This window comes from Medicago sativa, chromosome 4, assembly GCF_051527215.1.
Source record: "Medicago sativa cultivar Bolivia chromosome 4, Bolivia_mono, whole genome shotgun sequence".
Classification (NCBI taxonomy): domain Eukaryota; kingdom Viridiplantae; phylum Streptophyta; class Magnoliopsida; order Fabales; family Fabaceae; genus Medicago; species Medicago sativa.
Genome location: NC_140752.1, coordinates 25875112 through 25893971, shown reverse-complemented (window position 1 = coordinate 25893971; position 18860 = coordinate 25875112). Strand labels below are relative to the sequence as shown.

At 33.7% G+C, this 18860-nt stretch overlaps 1 protein-coding gene and 3 long non-coding RNA genes across 5 annotated transcripts; all 4 read right to left on the bottom strand.

Annotated features, from left to right (window-relative positions):
• Positions 1-894: 894 nt before the first annotated feature.
• On the bottom strand, positions 895-6660 carry LOC146927290 (uncharacterized). The gene is made up of 3 exons (XR_015005634.1): positions 6224-6660; positions 2998-4279; positions 895-1115 (listed from the first exon to the last, which is right to left on the bottom strand). It is a non-coding gene; the product is annotated as an uncharacterized LOC146927290 (long non-coding RNA).
• A 266-nt stretch (positions 6661-6926) lies between these two features.
• LOC146927289 (uncharacterized) lies at positions 6927-7322 on the bottom strand. The gene has a single exon (XM_085707054.1). It carries the CDS (start codon positions 7320-7322, stop codon positions 6927-6929), a length of 396 nt encoding a protein of 131 aa, XP_085563180.1.
• A 1064-nt stretch (positions 7323-8386) lies between these two features.
• LOC146927288 (uncharacterized) lies at positions 8387-10452 on the bottom strand. Of its 2 annotated transcripts, XR_015005633.1 has the most exons (5): positions 10339-10452; positions 9509-9926; positions 9252-9317; positions 9046-9163; positions 8733-8907 (listed from the first exon to the last, which is right to left on the bottom strand). It is a non-coding gene; the product is annotated as an uncharacterized LOC146927288 (long non-coding RNA). The 2 variants fall into 2 exon arrangements; XR_015005632.1 differs by having other exon boundaries at positions 8387-9163.
• A 4145-nt stretch (positions 10453-14597) lies between these two features.
• LOC146927287 (uncharacterized) lies at positions 14598-16636 on the bottom strand. Its single transcript, XR_015008190.1, has 6 exons — positions 16566-16636; positions 16237-16468; positions 16012-16145; positions 15675-15801; positions 15438-15541; positions 14598-15040 (listed from the first exon to the last, which is right to left on the bottom strand). It is a non-coding gene; the product is annotated as an uncharacterized LOC146927287 (long non-coding RNA).
• Positions 16637-18860: the final 2224 nt, after the last annotated feature.

Here is an 18860-nt window from a genome sequence, read left to right as displayed (position 1 = left end):
ATCAACGCCTTCTTGTTTCATGTTCTGTAATCCAAGTTATGTATCTCATCAATGACAATGGTAAATAAGCTAACTATGGTAGGTATATGTACAAGGGGTACGCTGATACCACTATTTGGTCAAGAGAGGAGCCCAGGAAATCGTCTATATTGGACTAAGAGCAACAACACAATTGAGAGAGACACCCAAAAATTTTATGAAATTGGATTTATACAAACATATAAATAAATAAAAAATAAAACAAATATGTTAATTAATGTATAAATTTAAAAAAATTCATTAAAACAAATAAATAAAATAAAATACCATTTAAAAATAAAACAACACCCAACTTTTTAAATATATTAATTAATTTAGAATGTAAAAAATTTAATTAAAACAAATAAATAAAATAAAACACCAATTAACAATTGCCACCAACCAAAACCCTTGTTTCCAAATCCCAGCCACGACCTCACTCAATATTCTATGTATTTATACTATATATAAAGAAAATACATTGTTTTGGTATGGCTTTTCCCTTCCAATTATGCCCTTAAACAAATTTGAGTATAAAATTGTAATTTTGTTGGTGTCATTCAAAAAGATAGGAGAAACTGACAAGGACAACCTGGAAGAAGATAAAGTCACTCAAGAAAAAAGAAAAGGATTTCAAAAGTTTGGTGACTAGAACTTTATGGAAGAGATAGGGGGAAAGTATGGATGAACATAATTCAAAAATTTGGTGACTAGTGGACATCAAAAAGATGAAGAGGAAGACAAGAAGCCTGAAGGATTGGGGCTCCCAAGATCTCCTTCGACAAATGCGTCAAGCTCGAGACGCTAAACAAGCAATGAATGGGAGGTAACACATACATTATTTTTAATATTTCAATTTCAATCATTTATCTAGCAAATTGAAACACCCCTACTAGAAAATTACATAGAATATCTAGCATGAGTGTTAAACTCGGCATCGGGTACATTAAAATTACAATAATTAAAAACTCTCTGAACAATACATATAACTTCTCACCTGTTAATTCAGAAAAAGTACCACTGACGTGTACTTTATATGGTCTAGCTACTTCTGCTCCTTCCTCAAGTATCATCCTGTCGTATAACAACTCGTATATCTGAAATAAATAAAAGGGATTGGAATGAGACAAGATGTCTCAGTGAGTTCCACCTATCCTAGGCTATAGGCAACCTCGGGGAACCTAGGATCGCCATCTGTTTCTAAACTTAACCCATTTCGGGTTTATAGGATTTCACTACGCATAGCTGAGCGATTAGGGGATAACTAGAATCGCTCTCTCAAATACTACTTTGATTATATAATTCATATAGTCATACTCATAACCTTAATCATAATTTCATAAACATAATCACCATAATCATAATAATCATAAACATATCTCCAATATATCGTATTCTGGTATAGCTTACATTCTGACATACTTATCTACGTATGTTTCCGATCCTTTTCTGATAACAACTAGTTTCGGCTAACTAAGCCGGAATTCCATAACTAAAATTCCACATTTCCTACTTTTGATAAAAAAAATGCCCATGAACTATTGCTTCGTAGCTAATTCATTCTAAACATAATTTTCATGATAATATGCGTATGCTATGTTAATATTCATGTTGGAGGGTCCTTAAAATTTTTCCTTGGTTCCATAATTTTATTTTTTATTCTCTTTCAAATATTATTCGAACAATTCTTGACTTAATTTCATATCATTGATTATATATATATATTTCATTTGTTACTATGAGTCGTACCTCATAGGCTACATTATCTCTTCGTTGTAGCAAACGGAGTTTTCATATTCGTTACTATGACCCGTACGTCATAGGCTACATTATCTCTCGTTGTAGCAAACGGATATAGAATTCATTACTATGACCCGTACGTCATAGGCTACATTATCTCTCGTTGTAGCAAACGGATATACTATGACCCGTACGTCATAGGCTACATTATATCTCGTTGTAGCAAACGGTTTACTATGACCCGTACGTCATAGGCTACATTATCTCTCGTTGTAGCAAACGGTATACTATGACCCGTACGTCATAGGCTACATTATCTCTCGTTGTAGCAAACGGTTTTTCCATATATTCTCTTTTTTTTTTCTTTTTCTATGAGCATGTTACTCATTTCAATTTTTTTCTCCTCATTTCCATTTTTCTGCGATTTTCTATAATTCACTGTGAGCATATTACTCATAGGATGCATTTCAAATTTTTCTTTCAATTCTTTACTATAAGCATATATGCATCAATTTCGTTGTTAATTTCCCTCCAACATTTATACTAACATCACATACTAACATCAATTAATTATGCACAATTAACATTACTATCTAATCACTTATTCTTAAAATCATCACTTATAAATAATATAAACAATCCTCTTACAATTATCACTTATAAATAATATAAGCAATCCTCTATAGGTTATCAAACGTGGGAAAACCTCGATAACCTAAACTAACCGACTTGTGAACATAAATGATCGTTACATCAGAACAATCACTGACAAGTTAGTTATCTCAACACTAATAGGTAAGGTGGAGATATATTAACTCCGATAAACGGTGCCCCGTTTACTCCTTCTTACACGTCACGTCGTAGACGGAGAATCCACCTAGCTAGGATGAATCCTAATTTTCTCAGCCATAGCATAGCGAAATTAAAGTTTTCTAAAGCCCACTTCATGTTAAATTCTGTCTATTTTTCCAATGGTACAATTCTCACTCAAAAACAATTCCTTTACACGTACTTACGACAGTTTTTCCGACAGCAGGTCTATAGGAATTTTAGCCAATTATTCATAAAACTCAACCGTAACCAATCTAACAATAGCATTCAATTTCGACAGCAACACCAATTCAAAATACCACAACAACTGTACATTTTAAGGTTATTAAATTACTATCCCCTTAAGCTATCATCAATATCAAATTCATCTCTATATATTACAATTTCAAACCTAGAAAAGGAACTCACCTTGTAAATTGTGAATGAACTACCATTGATGAACATAAGCTCCAATTCTTTAAAATTCTCTATCAATTCTTCTTGTCCTTGCAGCTCCAAACATACATGTCATACCATTCCTCTATACCCCACTTCAATTTCTTGCCAAGAACCAAGCTTTTGCCTCAAAACCACAAACACATAACAAAACTACCAATTTAACAAATTTCCAAGCCAAGAGAACAAGAGAAAGGATGGGTCACGTGGCATAGAGGGAATAATAAGGGGATTCAAAGCTTGCTGAAGGTTCCTAGTGTGTTGAGGAACAAGAATGATCACTTGCATATTGATTTCTAAAAGGATTAAGGTTGGATATTGGTGGTTTTTTTTTGAGAATGAGGGAGTGAGCCGAGAGGGAGGAAGAGATAGGGGAAAGAGCTTTTCAGCAAAGTGAGAGGAAGTGTGTGGAAGGATAGAGAAAAATGTGGACTTTTCCACTTAAAAAAATCTCAAGACCCAAATTGCCAAAATACCCTCCAAGGGAAAAGACACATTTACCCTCCATTACTTGTTACCATATAATTTCTCAATAACTAATTAACCCTTTAGAAATTATTTCGGTCTTGACATGCTCGACTGATACATCAGTCTATTTATAATTTCGCGGGATATTACAATCTACCCCCCTTAAAGAAATTTCGTCCTCGAAATTTAGCGATATACTTGCTAATAAGCACAAATAATTTCTCCAACTTTCAACTTTAGATTCCAACATACGTCTGTTACGAACTGATTCTTTCTGACTGACTAATTTAAACTGCACAGGTACCAGCCACCATTGGCGTTGAATACTTCCTTAAGAGAATTCATTATAAACTTCACATCATGCCTTTCCTTCTTCGTACACTTCATTCCTCCAAGGTCCTATTCAGCTCTCAGACATTTGTTCTAACTGTCATATACTAGTCTGAGTTGATCAGGCTCAGCAGACATGACATTTGGAATAAATATCTGGAACCCAAGAACCACACTACATCTTATTGAATTCTAATGACCCAAGGCACGATCTGAATCGACCTGCTCTGATACCAAATTGAAACACCCCTACTAGAAAATTACATAGAATATCTAGCATGAGTGTTAAACTCGGCATCGGGTACATTAAAATTACAATAATTAAAAACTCTCTGAACAATACATATAACTTCTCACCTGTTAATTCAGAAAAAGTACCACTGACGTGTACTTTATATGGTCTAGCTACTTCTGCTCCTTCCTCAAGTATCATCCTGTCGTATAACAACTCGTATATCTGAAATAAATAAAAGGGATTGGAATGAGACAAGATGTCTCAGTGAGTTCCACCTATCCTAGGCTATAGGCAACCTCGGGGAACCTAGGATCGCCATCTGTTTCTAAACTTAACCCATTTCGGGTTTATAGGATTTCACTACGCATAGCTGAGCGATTAGGGGATAACTAGAATCGCTCTCTCAAATACTACTTTGATTATATAATTCATATAGTCATACTCATAACCTTAATCATAATTTCATAAACATAATCACCATAATCATAATAATCATAAACATATCTCCAATATATCGTATTCTGGTATAGCTTACATTCTGACATACTTATCTACGTATGTTTCCGATCCTTTTCTGATAACAACTAGTTTCGGCTAACTAAGCTGGAATTCCATAACTAAAATTCCACATTTCCTACTTTTGATAAAAAAAATGCCCATGAACTATTGCTTCGTAGCTAATTCATTCTAAACATAATTTTCATGATAATATGCGTATGCTATGTTAATATTCATGTTGGAGGGTCCTTAAAATTTTTCCTTGGTTCCATAATTTTATTTTTTATTCTCTTTCAAATATTATTCGAACAATTCTTGACTTAATTTCATATCATTGATTATATATATATTTCATTTGTTACTATGAGTCGTACCTCATAGGCTACATTATCTCTTCGTTGTAGCAAACGGAGTTTTCATATTCGTTACTATGACCCGTACGTCATAGGCTACATTATCTCTCGTTGTAGCAAACGGATATAGAATTCATTACTATGACCCGTACGTCATAGGCTACATTATCTCTCGTTGTAGCAAACGGATATAGAATTCATTACTATGACCCGTACGTCATAGGCTACATTATCTCTCGTTGTAGCAAACGGATATACTATGACCCGTACGTCATAGGCTACATTATATCTCGTTGTAGCAAACGGTTTACTATGACCCGTACGTCATAGGCTACATTATCTCTCGTTGTAGCAAACGGTATACTATGACCCGTACGTCATAGGCTACATTATCTCTCGTTGTAGCAAACGGTTTTTCCATATATTCTCTTTTTTTTTTCTTTTTCTATGAGCATGTTACTCATTTCAATTTTTTTCTCCTCATTTCCATTTTTCTGCGATTTTCTATAATTCACTGTGAGCATATTACTCATAGGATGCATTTCAAATTTTTCTTTCAATTCTTTACTATAAGCATATATGCATCAATTTCGTTGTTAATTTCCCTCCAACATTTATACTAACATCACATACTAACATCAATTAATTATGCACAATTAACATTACTATCTAATCACTTATTCTTAAAATCATCACTTATAAATAATATAAACAATCCTCTTACAATTATCACTTATAAATAATATAAGCAATCCTCTATAGGTTATCAAACGTGGGAAAACCTCGATAACCTAAACTAACCGACTTGTGAACATAAATGATCGTTACATCAGAACAATCACTGACAAGTTAGTTATCTCAACACTAATAGGTAAGGTGGAGATATATTAACTCCGATAAACGGTGCCCCGTTTACTCCTTCTTACACGTCACGTCGTAGACGGAGAATCCACCTAGCTAGGATGAATCCTAATTTTCTCAGCCATAGCATAGCGAAATTAAAGTTTTCTAAAGCCCACTTCATGTTAAATTCTGTCTATTTTTCCAATGGTACAATTCTCACTCAAAAACAATTCCTTTACACGTACTTACGACAGTTTTTCCGACAGCAGGTCTATAGGAATTTTAGCCAATTATTCATAAAACTCAACCGTAACCAATCTAACAATAGCATTCAATTTCGACAGCAACACCAATTCAAAATACCACAACAACTGTACATTTTAAGGTTATTAAATTACTATCCCCTTAAGCTATCATCAATATCAAATTCATCTCTATATATTACAATTTCAAACCTAGAAAAGGAACTCACCTTGTAAATTGTGAATGAACTACCATTGATGAACATAAGCTCCAATTCTTTAAAATTCTCTATCAATTCTTCTTGTCCTTGCAGCTCCAAACATACATGTCATACCATTCCTCTATACCCCACTTCAATTTCTTGCCAAGAACCAAGCTTTTGCCTCAAAACCACAAACACATAACAAAACTACCAATTTAACAAATTTCCAAGCCAAGAGAACAAGAGAAAGGATGGGTCACGTGGCATAGAGGGAATAATAAGGGGATTCAAAGCTTGCTGAAGGTTCCTAGTGTGTTGAGGAACAAGAATGATCACTTGCATATTGATTTCTAAAAGGATTAAGGTTGGATATTGGTGGTTTTTTTTTTGAGAATGAGGGAGTGAGCCGAGAGGGAGGAAGAGATAGGGGAAAGAGCTTTTCAGCAAAGTGAGAGGAAGTGTGTGGAAGGATAGAGAAAAATGTGGACTTTTCCACTTAAAAAAATCTCAAGACCCAAATTGCCAAAATACCCTCCAAGGGAAAAGACACATTTACCCTCCATTACTTGTTACCATATAATTTCTCAATAACTAATTAACCCTTTAGAAATTATTTCGGTCTTGACATGCTCGACTGATACATCAGTCTATTTATAATTTCGCGGGATATTACACCTATTCCATCTAACAATTCTTTTCTTTTATTGTCTAAAGCAAGTAATTTGGTTTCTCAATTGAGCTGTCTTACTCGGGGAAAGTATCTTGTAAGGAAAGCTTTTTTCCACTCATTCCATGTTGTAATTGAGTTTGATGGGAGAGACTGTAGGCATGTTCTGGCTTTATCTCTTAGGGAGAATGGAAAGATTCGAAGCCAAATGGCTTCTGGGTCTAGTCCGTTACACTTCAAAGTATCAGAAAATTGTACTATCACGGAGAGGTGCAGGTTCGTGTCCTCCGTTGGGTTCCCGGAGAATTGGTTCTGCTTCACGATTTGCAGCAGAGAGAGTTTCAATTCAAAATTGTTCTCTACAATTGCAAGACGAACAATGCTCGTAAGAGTTTCCTCCTGTGAAGGAACAACGAGGTCCTTAAGGGACCGGTTGCCATTATTGATATTGTCACCCATTTCTGTGTGAGTTTTAGAACCTGACGGGGTGTCAAATTGCAATCGGCATATAACTCAGAAGTATAGCTCAATTTCATCCATGTACTTAGTAAGATTACCGTCACCTCAGGTTTTTCGCATGCAATTAAAAATAAAAATAAAACGGGCCTTAGTCTAGACGGCGTAAGAATATATTACGATATTGCGTTAAAAACTTGATGCGCCGCAAGTGTACAGTGTATTTATTACAGCTCTAAAACTCAATGGTCCAGACTTGGAGCATCTTCTAATACATATTGGTCGCAATTACTATTTAAATAAGAGTATTAAAAGAATATCAAAGATTAAAGACTTTGAATTCATCCAAAGAACGATCAGCCCTAGTAAGTTATGGAAATAAAGAAACATAGTAGGCCTTCACACTAGTTTGGTCTACTTCATCCAATCAGATTTTGTATGTTATATACATTTATCATAATGAGAAACTCTTAACAAATAGATAAGGGATGATTTTCATGTATAAATTCAATTAAGTTTTCTCAAATTGAGATCTTAAGAATGTTTCAAAAACAAATTCGGAGTCTAAGTTGTAACCTCATATAGTTGAGAGGACTATTCCATTAAAAGCTATCTTCATCAATTCATTTTCATTTGAAAAATATTTCATAGTAAAAATAGTTGTAACCATGAATGTCTTAGTAAAAATAATTGCCACCCTTATGTTTTTACAAGTATACATTGTTTTTCACTTCCTCAGAAACAATCATAAACACTACAAGAAAATATGTGATTTCCTACGACCAATTTCGCAGCTACTCCGTAGCTTATTTCTAGCAAACCCGTTTTGCTAGAGATATACTACGGATTAACTATTGAATCAGCCGTAGCATGGATTGAGAGACAAATTTGCTAGGGAATTAATTCCTAATAAATCCGTAGCCAGTAAAACAAAAATCCTAGCAATTATTTAGTTAATCCGTAGCAAAAAGCATTAAATATGAATTTTCCGTAGCAACTTATCTATAACTTCCCATGGCAATTACGCAACAAATATGTAGCAACATAACTGAGGACATTCAAAGCAATTGCACATCAAATCTACAGCGATATAGCTATGGACTTATCGTTGCAATTTCATATCAAATCTGTAGCAAAATTTTAAAATGAAGTTTTACATAATTAAATGCCTGTCCATAACCAATCCTAAACAAATGCATAAATTTGAAACTATATATCCCCTTTTAAGACTATTCCTAGTTTTGTCTACAAAAAAAAAAGACTGTTCCTAGTATAGAAACATGTTCGTATATCCCCTTTTAAACATGTTCGTATAGAAACAAAGACACAACCAAATCAAGTAAAATAAATTTGTGTATGCATAAATGTCAATAGAAAAGAGCCAAGCAAAGTTAAGAAGACACTTACAATGACAAGAATAGAAGCAAACCAGAAATATTTGTGCCAACCTGGAACAATAAGCAAACATCTTAATTTTGATTTTGACAATGGCATAATTGTGACTTCTATTATTCATATAAGTTTGTTACAGGGTTAGAGACCGCCTCGACAGATATAATTGTTCTCCTATCATGATAACATGGCAGACCTTGTGTCCACATATGGGAAAGTACACCAGTTCTCGTATGTTAGTCAAAACTGTTTACATGCTCTATCATCTAAATAAAACTAAAATCTGTCAATTCCATCAATGCTAACCACATTTCAGGATCATTAGTACTATTACCTGTTATGTTTAATAAAACAAATCTGTCAAAACTGTGTGATTCCATCAATGCTAACCACATATGGGAAAGTACACCAGTTCTCGTATGTTAGTCAAAACTGTTCACATGCTCTATCGTCTAAATAAAACTAAAATCTGTCAATTACACTCGGTCAATTCAAGTTACACTAAGTCAATTACAAAAGTAAAATCTATCAAATGCATACCTTGTGTTTGATTCTATCATAGGCATCAAATTTTGAACCTTCCAAAGCCAGACTTGCAATCACTGCCTAAAGTTACATGACATAACAAATTATATAGCAGGTGTTAATTCATATATTTTCCAATGATTCTCTTGTCTGGTTATATGTATTGTTCAATAGAAGAGGAAGTACCCTACCACATCAACAATAACAAAAACCACTATTGTAAATCAAGTAACAACTTGTAAAGTACAAATGTGGATAGGTCTTTGATTTACCTCTGGTCATGAATTAAGGACTCTAAGAGACATTCCAAATTCCAGCACCTACAGGCCATATGCTACAATTGTATTTTCAGTAAGAAACAAAGAATTGGACAGGTCAATATGGACAACTACATAGCCCTGTGTTTACATAGCCCTGTATTTACATCATCCTTGCCCGTGCACTGAGAATTGCACAATCCGGAGTCGAGTAGAATATTACTAGCTTTTACATCATGGAGCACAATCCGGAGTCGTGACTCCTCGTGTAAATCCGGAGTTGGGACAAGTTTTGGCATCTCTAGTTTAATGCGGATGATGAGTTTTTTTTTTCGGAACACCCTTTTACAATCTGAGAGTTGTCTGAAATCTCGACTCCGCTGCACGCCGGTGTTAGGGACCATATTCTAGATCATTGAAACAACCACTATACCTGCAAAGAAAACACACATGTAGACATGTGTCAGCAACATAAAACCCTGCTTCCCTAATACACCCAAAATCTGTCCCAAATTGCTCAAAAAACTCTACATACAAGATGATATTGGTGAAGATATACAAAAGGCTAGAGAACAATGAATCAAAAGAGTATTTAGAGAATAGTCCAATATCAGCTAATTCACACCCACGTTAATCGAAAAGAATTGATCAATTGTGGTCTTAAACGATGAATAATTGATTGCACTGATCACATCATGATAGGCAGATTGTTAGGCATCTGATAATGACAGTGTATTTCTTCCTATCATGTTATCTATATATCAAGATTCAATATTTTTTGGAAAAAAAATCTAAGGATTTATAATGCTGCAGAATGAAAAAGGCTTAAAGTTAAAGAAGCTTACTTAACAGCCCCGTAACCAATTGCCTCTGATGTTTTCTCAATCTCCTCCTCAGACCAATCATTAGCATTTCTAGAAGAATATAGAATATGGAATGTTACCTTTCTGGTGTCTAGACACTAAAACATCACCAAAGGAAAATAAAATAGGCACACTCACAGTCATTCATGGATCTTGATCACGAAGGCACACTCATTCCGTGGAAGCCAACCTGCACGCCTAAAGGCCTGAAGGAAAATCAAAGGGGAACTTAGTCATCTTAACTCATTGAAATATTAGTAGTACCACTGGTCTCTGATTATTCTCTTTCAAAAAAAGCAAAGAAAATGAAACGACTGATGCAATAAAAGCACTTTAAGAGATAACTATTATTTAAGGGTGATATCAGCAAAACCTATAGAAGTTGATAACAACTTATCAAGGAACAATATAACGTGGTAACCATAATATACCATGAAAATCATGAAAACAATTCAACTTTATTTTATCATTTGTTGTAGAACTAGCTTATGTAACCTTATAGATAAGCGCTTATCATGAAAAGTACTTTTGCTATAAGCTCCAAATAAGCTGTTTATCTAAACAGACCCTAACAAGGTTGATTCAGCATAACAACAACTCACACATACTACAACATAATTTCAACCTTGAATAACACCAAGACAAGTTTCTAGGTTGCAGAGGAATGAATTGAACTAAAAACAAAAGTGAAAATTTACAGATTTCATTGAATATTTCACTTACACAAACACACTTTCATTGCAATTCAAAGAAAATGATAGTAATTCAAATCAATTTGACAACAAGCTAGGTTATTGGTGAAGCATTAGAAGAAAGTCATGTAGAAGATGAAATTGAGGTGAAAGTACAAAAATTAGGGTTCTTACCGAATAAACATAGATCCGAAAATTGATTGTATTGGAAGAGATCAAATTGCATGAATCAGAAATGAAAGGAAAACACAGATCGATAAACTCGTCGGATTTGACAGATTGGAGAGTTAGATCAACAGAACTCCCATACAGAGGTAGATTGGAGAAGTGGTGGATATCGGCGCTATGGTGGTGCTGCGGCGGAGATCGGCGCTCCGGTGGTGCTACGGTGGAGATCGGCGCTCCGGTGGTGCTACGGTGGAGATCTACGACGGTGAAAGAATTTGTTCTTAGATAGCGAAATGGTGCACGTGTTTTCTGTGTGAACGTGTTTCTTTTGTTTTTTTAACAAAAAAGATTTTGACATAAAATTATTTAAATATACAAAATCTAAATAAAACTAATTTCAGTGAAATGGTAGCTTATTATATTGATATTTGCTACCGTTACATTCCATAGCACAGTTATCCTAGCATATCTTATATTTTCTTGTAGTGAAAGTTGGAAATTGAGAACAAAGGTTAAAATCAATCATATAGAAGAATAAAAACATATCGCAACAAAGGGGGAAGAAAGTGAGTGATACAATATTATCCCAAAAACAAGTCTGAAAGCTTATGATATTATCTAGATAAAAAATGGCTTGAGAAAACTGCACAAAAAGAAACTACCAGAAGTGAGTAGCAAAACAAGGCGCATGCACGCATCAGAATCAATCATTCGTATTACACGAGCAAAGTTTGTAATACTGTTTTCACCACAATAGACCTATACCCTAAATGCAACAATAATCAATAATTTAAGAATATCTGAAACAGATCTGCTTTTACCTTATAAACTCTCATTTTACTGTATAAACTCTCATTTTTATTTCAAAACAAGAATTTAAATTAACTTTTCCCTCAAAAAATAATTTAAATTAACTTTTAGTCTAAACACAATTTAGAGTATGTTTGGTTAAAATAAGCTATAAGCTTCCTATAGTGACAGAAACTTAGAGTCACTACAATGCAAAAGATGAGCTACTGGACTCGCCTCTTCCATGGCAGTGGCAACATCAAACTTGGTTCTTTTTCTTGATGACATAGACTTCTCACGTGCCTGCAATATGAATTTCAAAATCAATGAACGAAATAATACAGTGAATGTCATAAAGCACCTACAAAAAACAAATCAAATCATATCAATTCATAAACTATAAATCGAATCCATGAAAAAAAAACAGCGAAAATACCCAGATCAGATAAACTAACTTGCTGAGCTTTATAATAAATTCAGTCTTCACGATCAACAATTTACCACTTTTAGCATGTGTTCGATACCGGAGCACGCTAAATGTGAGGAGTGTGCGCTTCATAGGTTGTTGAATCCAAATATAGTAAACAACAAATCAATGTGAAAAAGATATTAGGCTTCAGATTTTCATATTTCAATTTCTGAGAAACAACCAAAGCAAAAACAATATCTGAAAACTCACATTTACAAAGAAATTATAAAAGGTATACATGCTATCCGTTAATAATATTTTGCTGATTAAAAACAAATGAAAGGTCACATTGAACTCAACACATGAGAATGTCCTTGGTAGTTATTTAAATAAGAGATCATATACAACCAATTAAACATGCTACAATCATCAAAATATTTTCCATACCCAACAAATGCAATTTTTAACATACCCATAATAAGAAAGTAGTAATGAATATTACAAATTAATATTAAAAAAAGAGAAATGCTACATATCGCGAAAGAACTTATCACGAAATTTTCACGAACCTGTACAAGCACTGTAGCACACCAACTTGCAGTATTTTATTATTATATTATTTAATTAAAACAAATTCAGCTTCTCTCTCACCATAATATTTCTCAGCATCTCGCCGTCTCCAATCTCCATCCACATACCACGATCACTTCATCTCTCTCACTACTTAACACAATGATTTCACGGCAGCAAAACTAAACTGAAAACTTAGGTGCAGTCTAAATTATGCAAGACTTGTTGCAAGAAATGGGAGGAGAGATTTGGTGTTGTTTTGTACTGTTTATATGCAGGTTGATTGTTTTGATAGAAGGATAAATATAAGGATAAGGATGAAGTAAAGGAGGCAAAATGGCAAATGGTTATGTAAAAAGAAAATATATCAAAGCTTCTTAAACAGGACCCACTCATGAATTCTACAACCGCTCCTACTTATGCTAAAGTGAAGATCTAACAGTGATGGGGCACTCGGGAAGTATTCGGGAAATCGTTGTCGCGTTATATAGCAACGCTCTTAAAAAAGTATAAAATTTTAAGTTTACAAAAAACCGTCTGAGCATCTAAAAATCAAACCAGATTTTTCAAATCAATCTTCAATAAAGAGGATGTAAATCAAGCTTTTCTATCAAACACCATATCAAATAAGTGCCAAATCAAGAGGAATTGCACATGAACATGTATCCAAAGTTAAAAGTCTAAGAGAACAAAACGAGAGACATGACGTAACAAATCCAGCCACTCTTTGAGAATTTACCCAAGCATCATATGCTAGCATCCTCCTCCCTGATATAGCTTTAATAGTCACGATGATTTATCCTCAAAATGATCCACATACTTTTGTAGGAATAACTCATCAGACAAATAAAATGGTGTATGTAGCTAGGCTAGAATCGTCCTTCAACAAATGCTCCCTGATATGTCTTTAAAATGCATGCAAAAATTTCATCTTCAGAACATATCAAACTCTTCAAGGCATCAATTTTGGCGTCCCACTGGGATTTGGTGAAAACCCTTTTGTCCGGTAATGCCACACAAAAATTGTATTGTATTTGGAAGAATATCAAACTGTAACTCTTTAATCTCCTCCACAAGCAAAAATTTAACATTTGGTTTTATGCGAGCATCACTAATGGATGCAAATCATAATTATCGAAGTAGTAGAATTTTCATCAAAAGGACATAAACTTCTTACCAATTCAAAAGCAGGGTATATGTCGTATCTGAAGTGATGTTTTAGAGAAAAACAATGTTCAGTTTAATGTTGGCATTCATGTGATAGTTCGTGTTTATTGTTCTTTTTTATCACTAAATTTTTTTCTTTTTTAATGCTTTTGGCACTTTGTCATCAGGATTTAGTATTAGATTTATAGATGTAAAATGGTGTGGTCATGTAAAAGAGCAGTCTATCTAAGTAAATGTGCTAAACATAACCTAAATCCAGATCATGACCCAGAAAGCCGTAATTGCTCTATTGTTATCTTTTCTGATCAGCATGTTATATATCTTCTCATCATTTTCTCTATTTTTGACTCAAATGCTTTATATAACACTCTGGTTAAGAGAGGTATACCAACTCAAAAACATAATCAATTGTGGGTCAAAGAGATCAGTATAGGGAAATTACATAGTTCAAACAAAATTCACCAACTTTATAAATTATTCTTTGTAGTATTTGATGAAATAGGTAAAGGATTTGTATATTTACAATCTACAAATTACAATAGTTGCCAAATTATGAGTATTTTTCCTATATCACACTTCCAAATAAACCTAACAATCCAAAATGTATTAGCATCAAAGCCACTTGCCATCATCAACTGTCAACCATGCTAAAAGAATCTTTGTTGTCTTGTTGACGCGATGAAGTTCACACCGTTGTACTTGGCAACGGATCAGAAATTGGTGATTTTGATTGATTTGGTCATCAATACATAGCTGCACTTGGTCGCCATCATCAATTGTCGACCATATTTTTGTCATGTTGACACGATGAAGTTCCCATTGTTGTGCTTGGCAAAGGATCGAAAATTGATTATCTTAATTGATTCCGTCATCAATAGAACATAGCTTACTGAAGGAAAAAAAAGTAAATTAAAAAAAAATTAAAACAACAGATCTATCCATATATACTATATAGATACACTTTATTATCATGATCATATTTTCTTCTTTTCTCATATTAAACACTTTTATTACAAAACTTAACACCGACATGTAATGACTCATACAATGAGCAACAATGTTCGATTCCAAATTACAACAAAGTTTCAGGACATATGTATGAGATGTAAAGGAAATTCTTGATTAAATAAATTATAACATGGTTGTCGAGGATTAAAATCAAAACGACTGTAAAGTATGAGAAAAAATTCTTTAGGGCATGCACAATGCCAAACAAGATCAAAAACAAAATATAGTGATGTCAATAAGATTAAACGGCCATTTCTAAACAAGTATCACTAGCTTACCACTTCTTAGGTCACTCACATCTAACACATCATCATGTATCAAACTTGCAGTAGGAATCATTTCAACTATCTGAGCTAAACGTCGATGCTTTACAGTATGATCCCTGCAATCATTCATTTCAACATGAATCTTCTAAATTTTTATTGTCATAGACATAGAATTTTCAGGACAAGAAAATGACTTCTCTTTGTGTGTGCAAGCGTGTGACAGGGAGAAAGATAGATTTCTATACTTACTCAAGGCCATGTAGCTCTGCGGTCGCCCTTGACACCAAGAACACAAGAGGCGGTCTCATTCTCTTCCCACCAGCACTAAAGATCTGCTCAGTTGCAGATATTAAACTGGATTCTCTGCGCCTACAATCTATCAAGAGCATCTTCATCAGATAAAACTAACATATAGGCAACAAAAATCAAATCATTTCCACCCTACAATCAAATCATTCTGGTCTGTTGACGTCAAAAGAACAACAGAAATACTCAAACAGACAAGACAGGACACAATTATAAGCAACTAAGCCGGGTAGTAAAAAATGGCACACAACATGAATATAGAAAGAAAATAAGTACTTACAGACTGAAGATTTTTATTGAGTGTTAGAAGATCATCAGAGAGTACTTCAAAAAACCTATTAGGTGAAATAGGGGTTTCTGGATAACCCTTCAAGTTCAATCCTTTTGCAAGGTCTTTAATTGCTTGAGTTCCACCTATTCAAAAATCAAATCAAATCTTCTATATAGTTTTTGGTACTCTATCAATGAAAAAAAGAAGCTAACATATATGGAGATGCACACTCACAAATCAGCATCTTGTTTCAACTTGAGCTTGATTTGTGGAGTTGAAAATTTCTTTAAATTTTTTTTTAATGATTTGATTATAGGGTGGAAATGAGGCGGACAAAGAGAAACACCCAACTAGATGATTATGAATTTGCATCTCCATTGACTTTAATCAAAGAAATCACACTCGTTAATGATGACGACGAAGAAATAAAAATAATATTCTAACATGTTGCTCATTACAGTGTTCCCTGCAAGTTGGAGAGATTCAGATCTAGATTAAAAAAAAAAAAACATATGAATAAGCAGAGATCTGGGTTGTGAAATCATAAATGAAAAGGTATATACCTGTTGTTAAAACAAAGGAACTACGCTAAAAGAAAGAAACTCGTGGAGCATTGCTGCTGCAAGTGTGTTTTGCAAAGTGCCAAGAGATAGAATTTATGTATTTATAGCAAAGTGAGAGAGATTTGGTGGGCCATTTATACACAAGATTTTTAAAATAAATAAGGTTGGTGTTTTTTTTTTAATTTCTTTTTCCACCCTACTTACTTCTCATGCCCCCTCCAATTTGACCATTTTATCCGGTTTGGATTTTATAACCCGAAGCATATTTGATTTTTTTTCGGATTATAAAATTTGAATTGTGTTTATCTAGTTTTTCATTTACAATAAAATAAGTCCCCGTGAGCTTAACTCAATTGGTAAGGACAATGCATAATATATGCAAGGTCTGGGGTTCGAACCCTGGACACCACCAAAAAATTACAATAAAGTAAATTATTTAAATTTGCAAAAATTAAAATGACAATTTAAACAGACATAATATAAATCGGCAATAATCAAACAAATTTTATCATTAACATAACACTTATTACAAGATGATGGAGGGAGAATAATAAAGAAAATATTTGTCATCCCTTTCGCACACCATTCGGAGAAGATGGAAATACAAGATGACGGAGTAGGAGAGGTAGACTCTCATGACCAACCCCATATCCAAACGAAGGGTGCAAATTCGCATAGTGCCGAACAACACACTTTTACCATTTATATTATACCCACAAGAAGACACGAAAACAGTGGAATATTTGCATCATAAACAATTCATATGCCCATTTATGTTCTACTCCTTACCCATATGATTTTTTCTACTTCCGTCCAATTGTTTTGATTTTACTCCTTACCTATATGATTTTTTCTACTTATATTTTTTCTATACTTTCAACTTCTAACCTATTTGTAGGCTCTTATTTCATCTGATTTAATGTTTAATGCAAGAAGGGTTTTGTCGGCATTTTCACCTATAACAAAGATCTTATTCTTCTTCCAAAAAAAAAGACAAAGATCTTATTCTATTTTTGCTTTTAAAAATGTGGCCGAATTCTAATCAATTGCATAGCAGATAGAATAAGATCTATCAATATGTACCCTCATGGTTGAGTGAAGTATGAGTTTGTGCGGGAAATCAGATCTATTTGTTTTCCAAAAAAAAGACATAGATCTTATTCTATTTCTAAATATGATTTTACTCTAATTTGTTTTCCTTATCCTTTAACCTGATAACTGAGAAAGGAATTAGTTGTTTGTTCAAATTTGTTGCCCCTTGATCCTAAGATTTGTAAATGGAACATGATTGTGATCGGGAAAATTCCCTCCACAATTGATATGATTTTCATGTATAGAAGTTGCAACTTGTAAGAAAAGTTAACCAAGTATTGAAGTTGCAAGAAAAGTTAACCAAATATGAAGAACATTGTTCTCACGTCATAGTTGTACAGGAACATTATATGTGTGAACCTGACACTTCAACCTTAGTCGATCGACGATCAATGGCAGTCAACAATGGTCACGCACCTTTTTTTCACTATGGTTTAGCCGTCCGTTTATTTGGTCAAGTTGGCCATTAAATCCAGACTATGTGACATCAATGTGGAGCCTAAACAGATTAGGTTTTACAACTAGTTGGATACTTACATCTACTTGATAAGTGGTAATGGTTCTATGGTGAGGTTTGAAAATGAATAAAACAGGTCAATTTGTAGATTTTTTTTGTGCGTCGTGGACCACATAAAATGTTGGTGCAATATGTAATACGGAAAAATGTCGGTGTGTCGTTGACCACATATAATTCAATTGAACCAAACCCTCTAGAGTACAAGTTTTTACACGATTTGGGAATGTTTCAGGTTATATAATCCAATTAATATGGGAATTATTTTCGATTATATAATCAGCCCCTCATTATTTGCAATATTTTTTTATTCCTATCTTCTCTGAAGGGTGTGCGAGAGGGATGCCAAATATTTTCCTTATTCTTCATCCATTTTATTGCACCGTAGATTTAGCATTATGTGTGTAAAATTTTGTTGTAATAAGTGTTATGTTAATGTAAATGAATTCTTGATCAAACAATAAAATTTGTTTAATTCTTGCCAAGTTATTTTATGTCTCTTTAAATTGTCATTTTAATTTTTGCAATTTTAATAATTTATGTTATTGTAATTGAAAACCTAGTAAAGCATAATTCAAATTTTATAATCCGAAAACAATATATAAAATATGCTTCCGGTTTTAAACTTCAAATGGGATAAAATGGTCAAATTGGAGGGGACATGAAAAGTAAGTAGGGTGGCAAAAGAA

What these genes read in the sequence shown, in the direction of transcription:
- LOC146927289 (XM_085707054.1), bottom strand. Translation starts at nt 7,322, where the DNA reads ATGGGTGACAATATCAATAATGGCAACCGGTCCCTTAAGGACCTCGTT.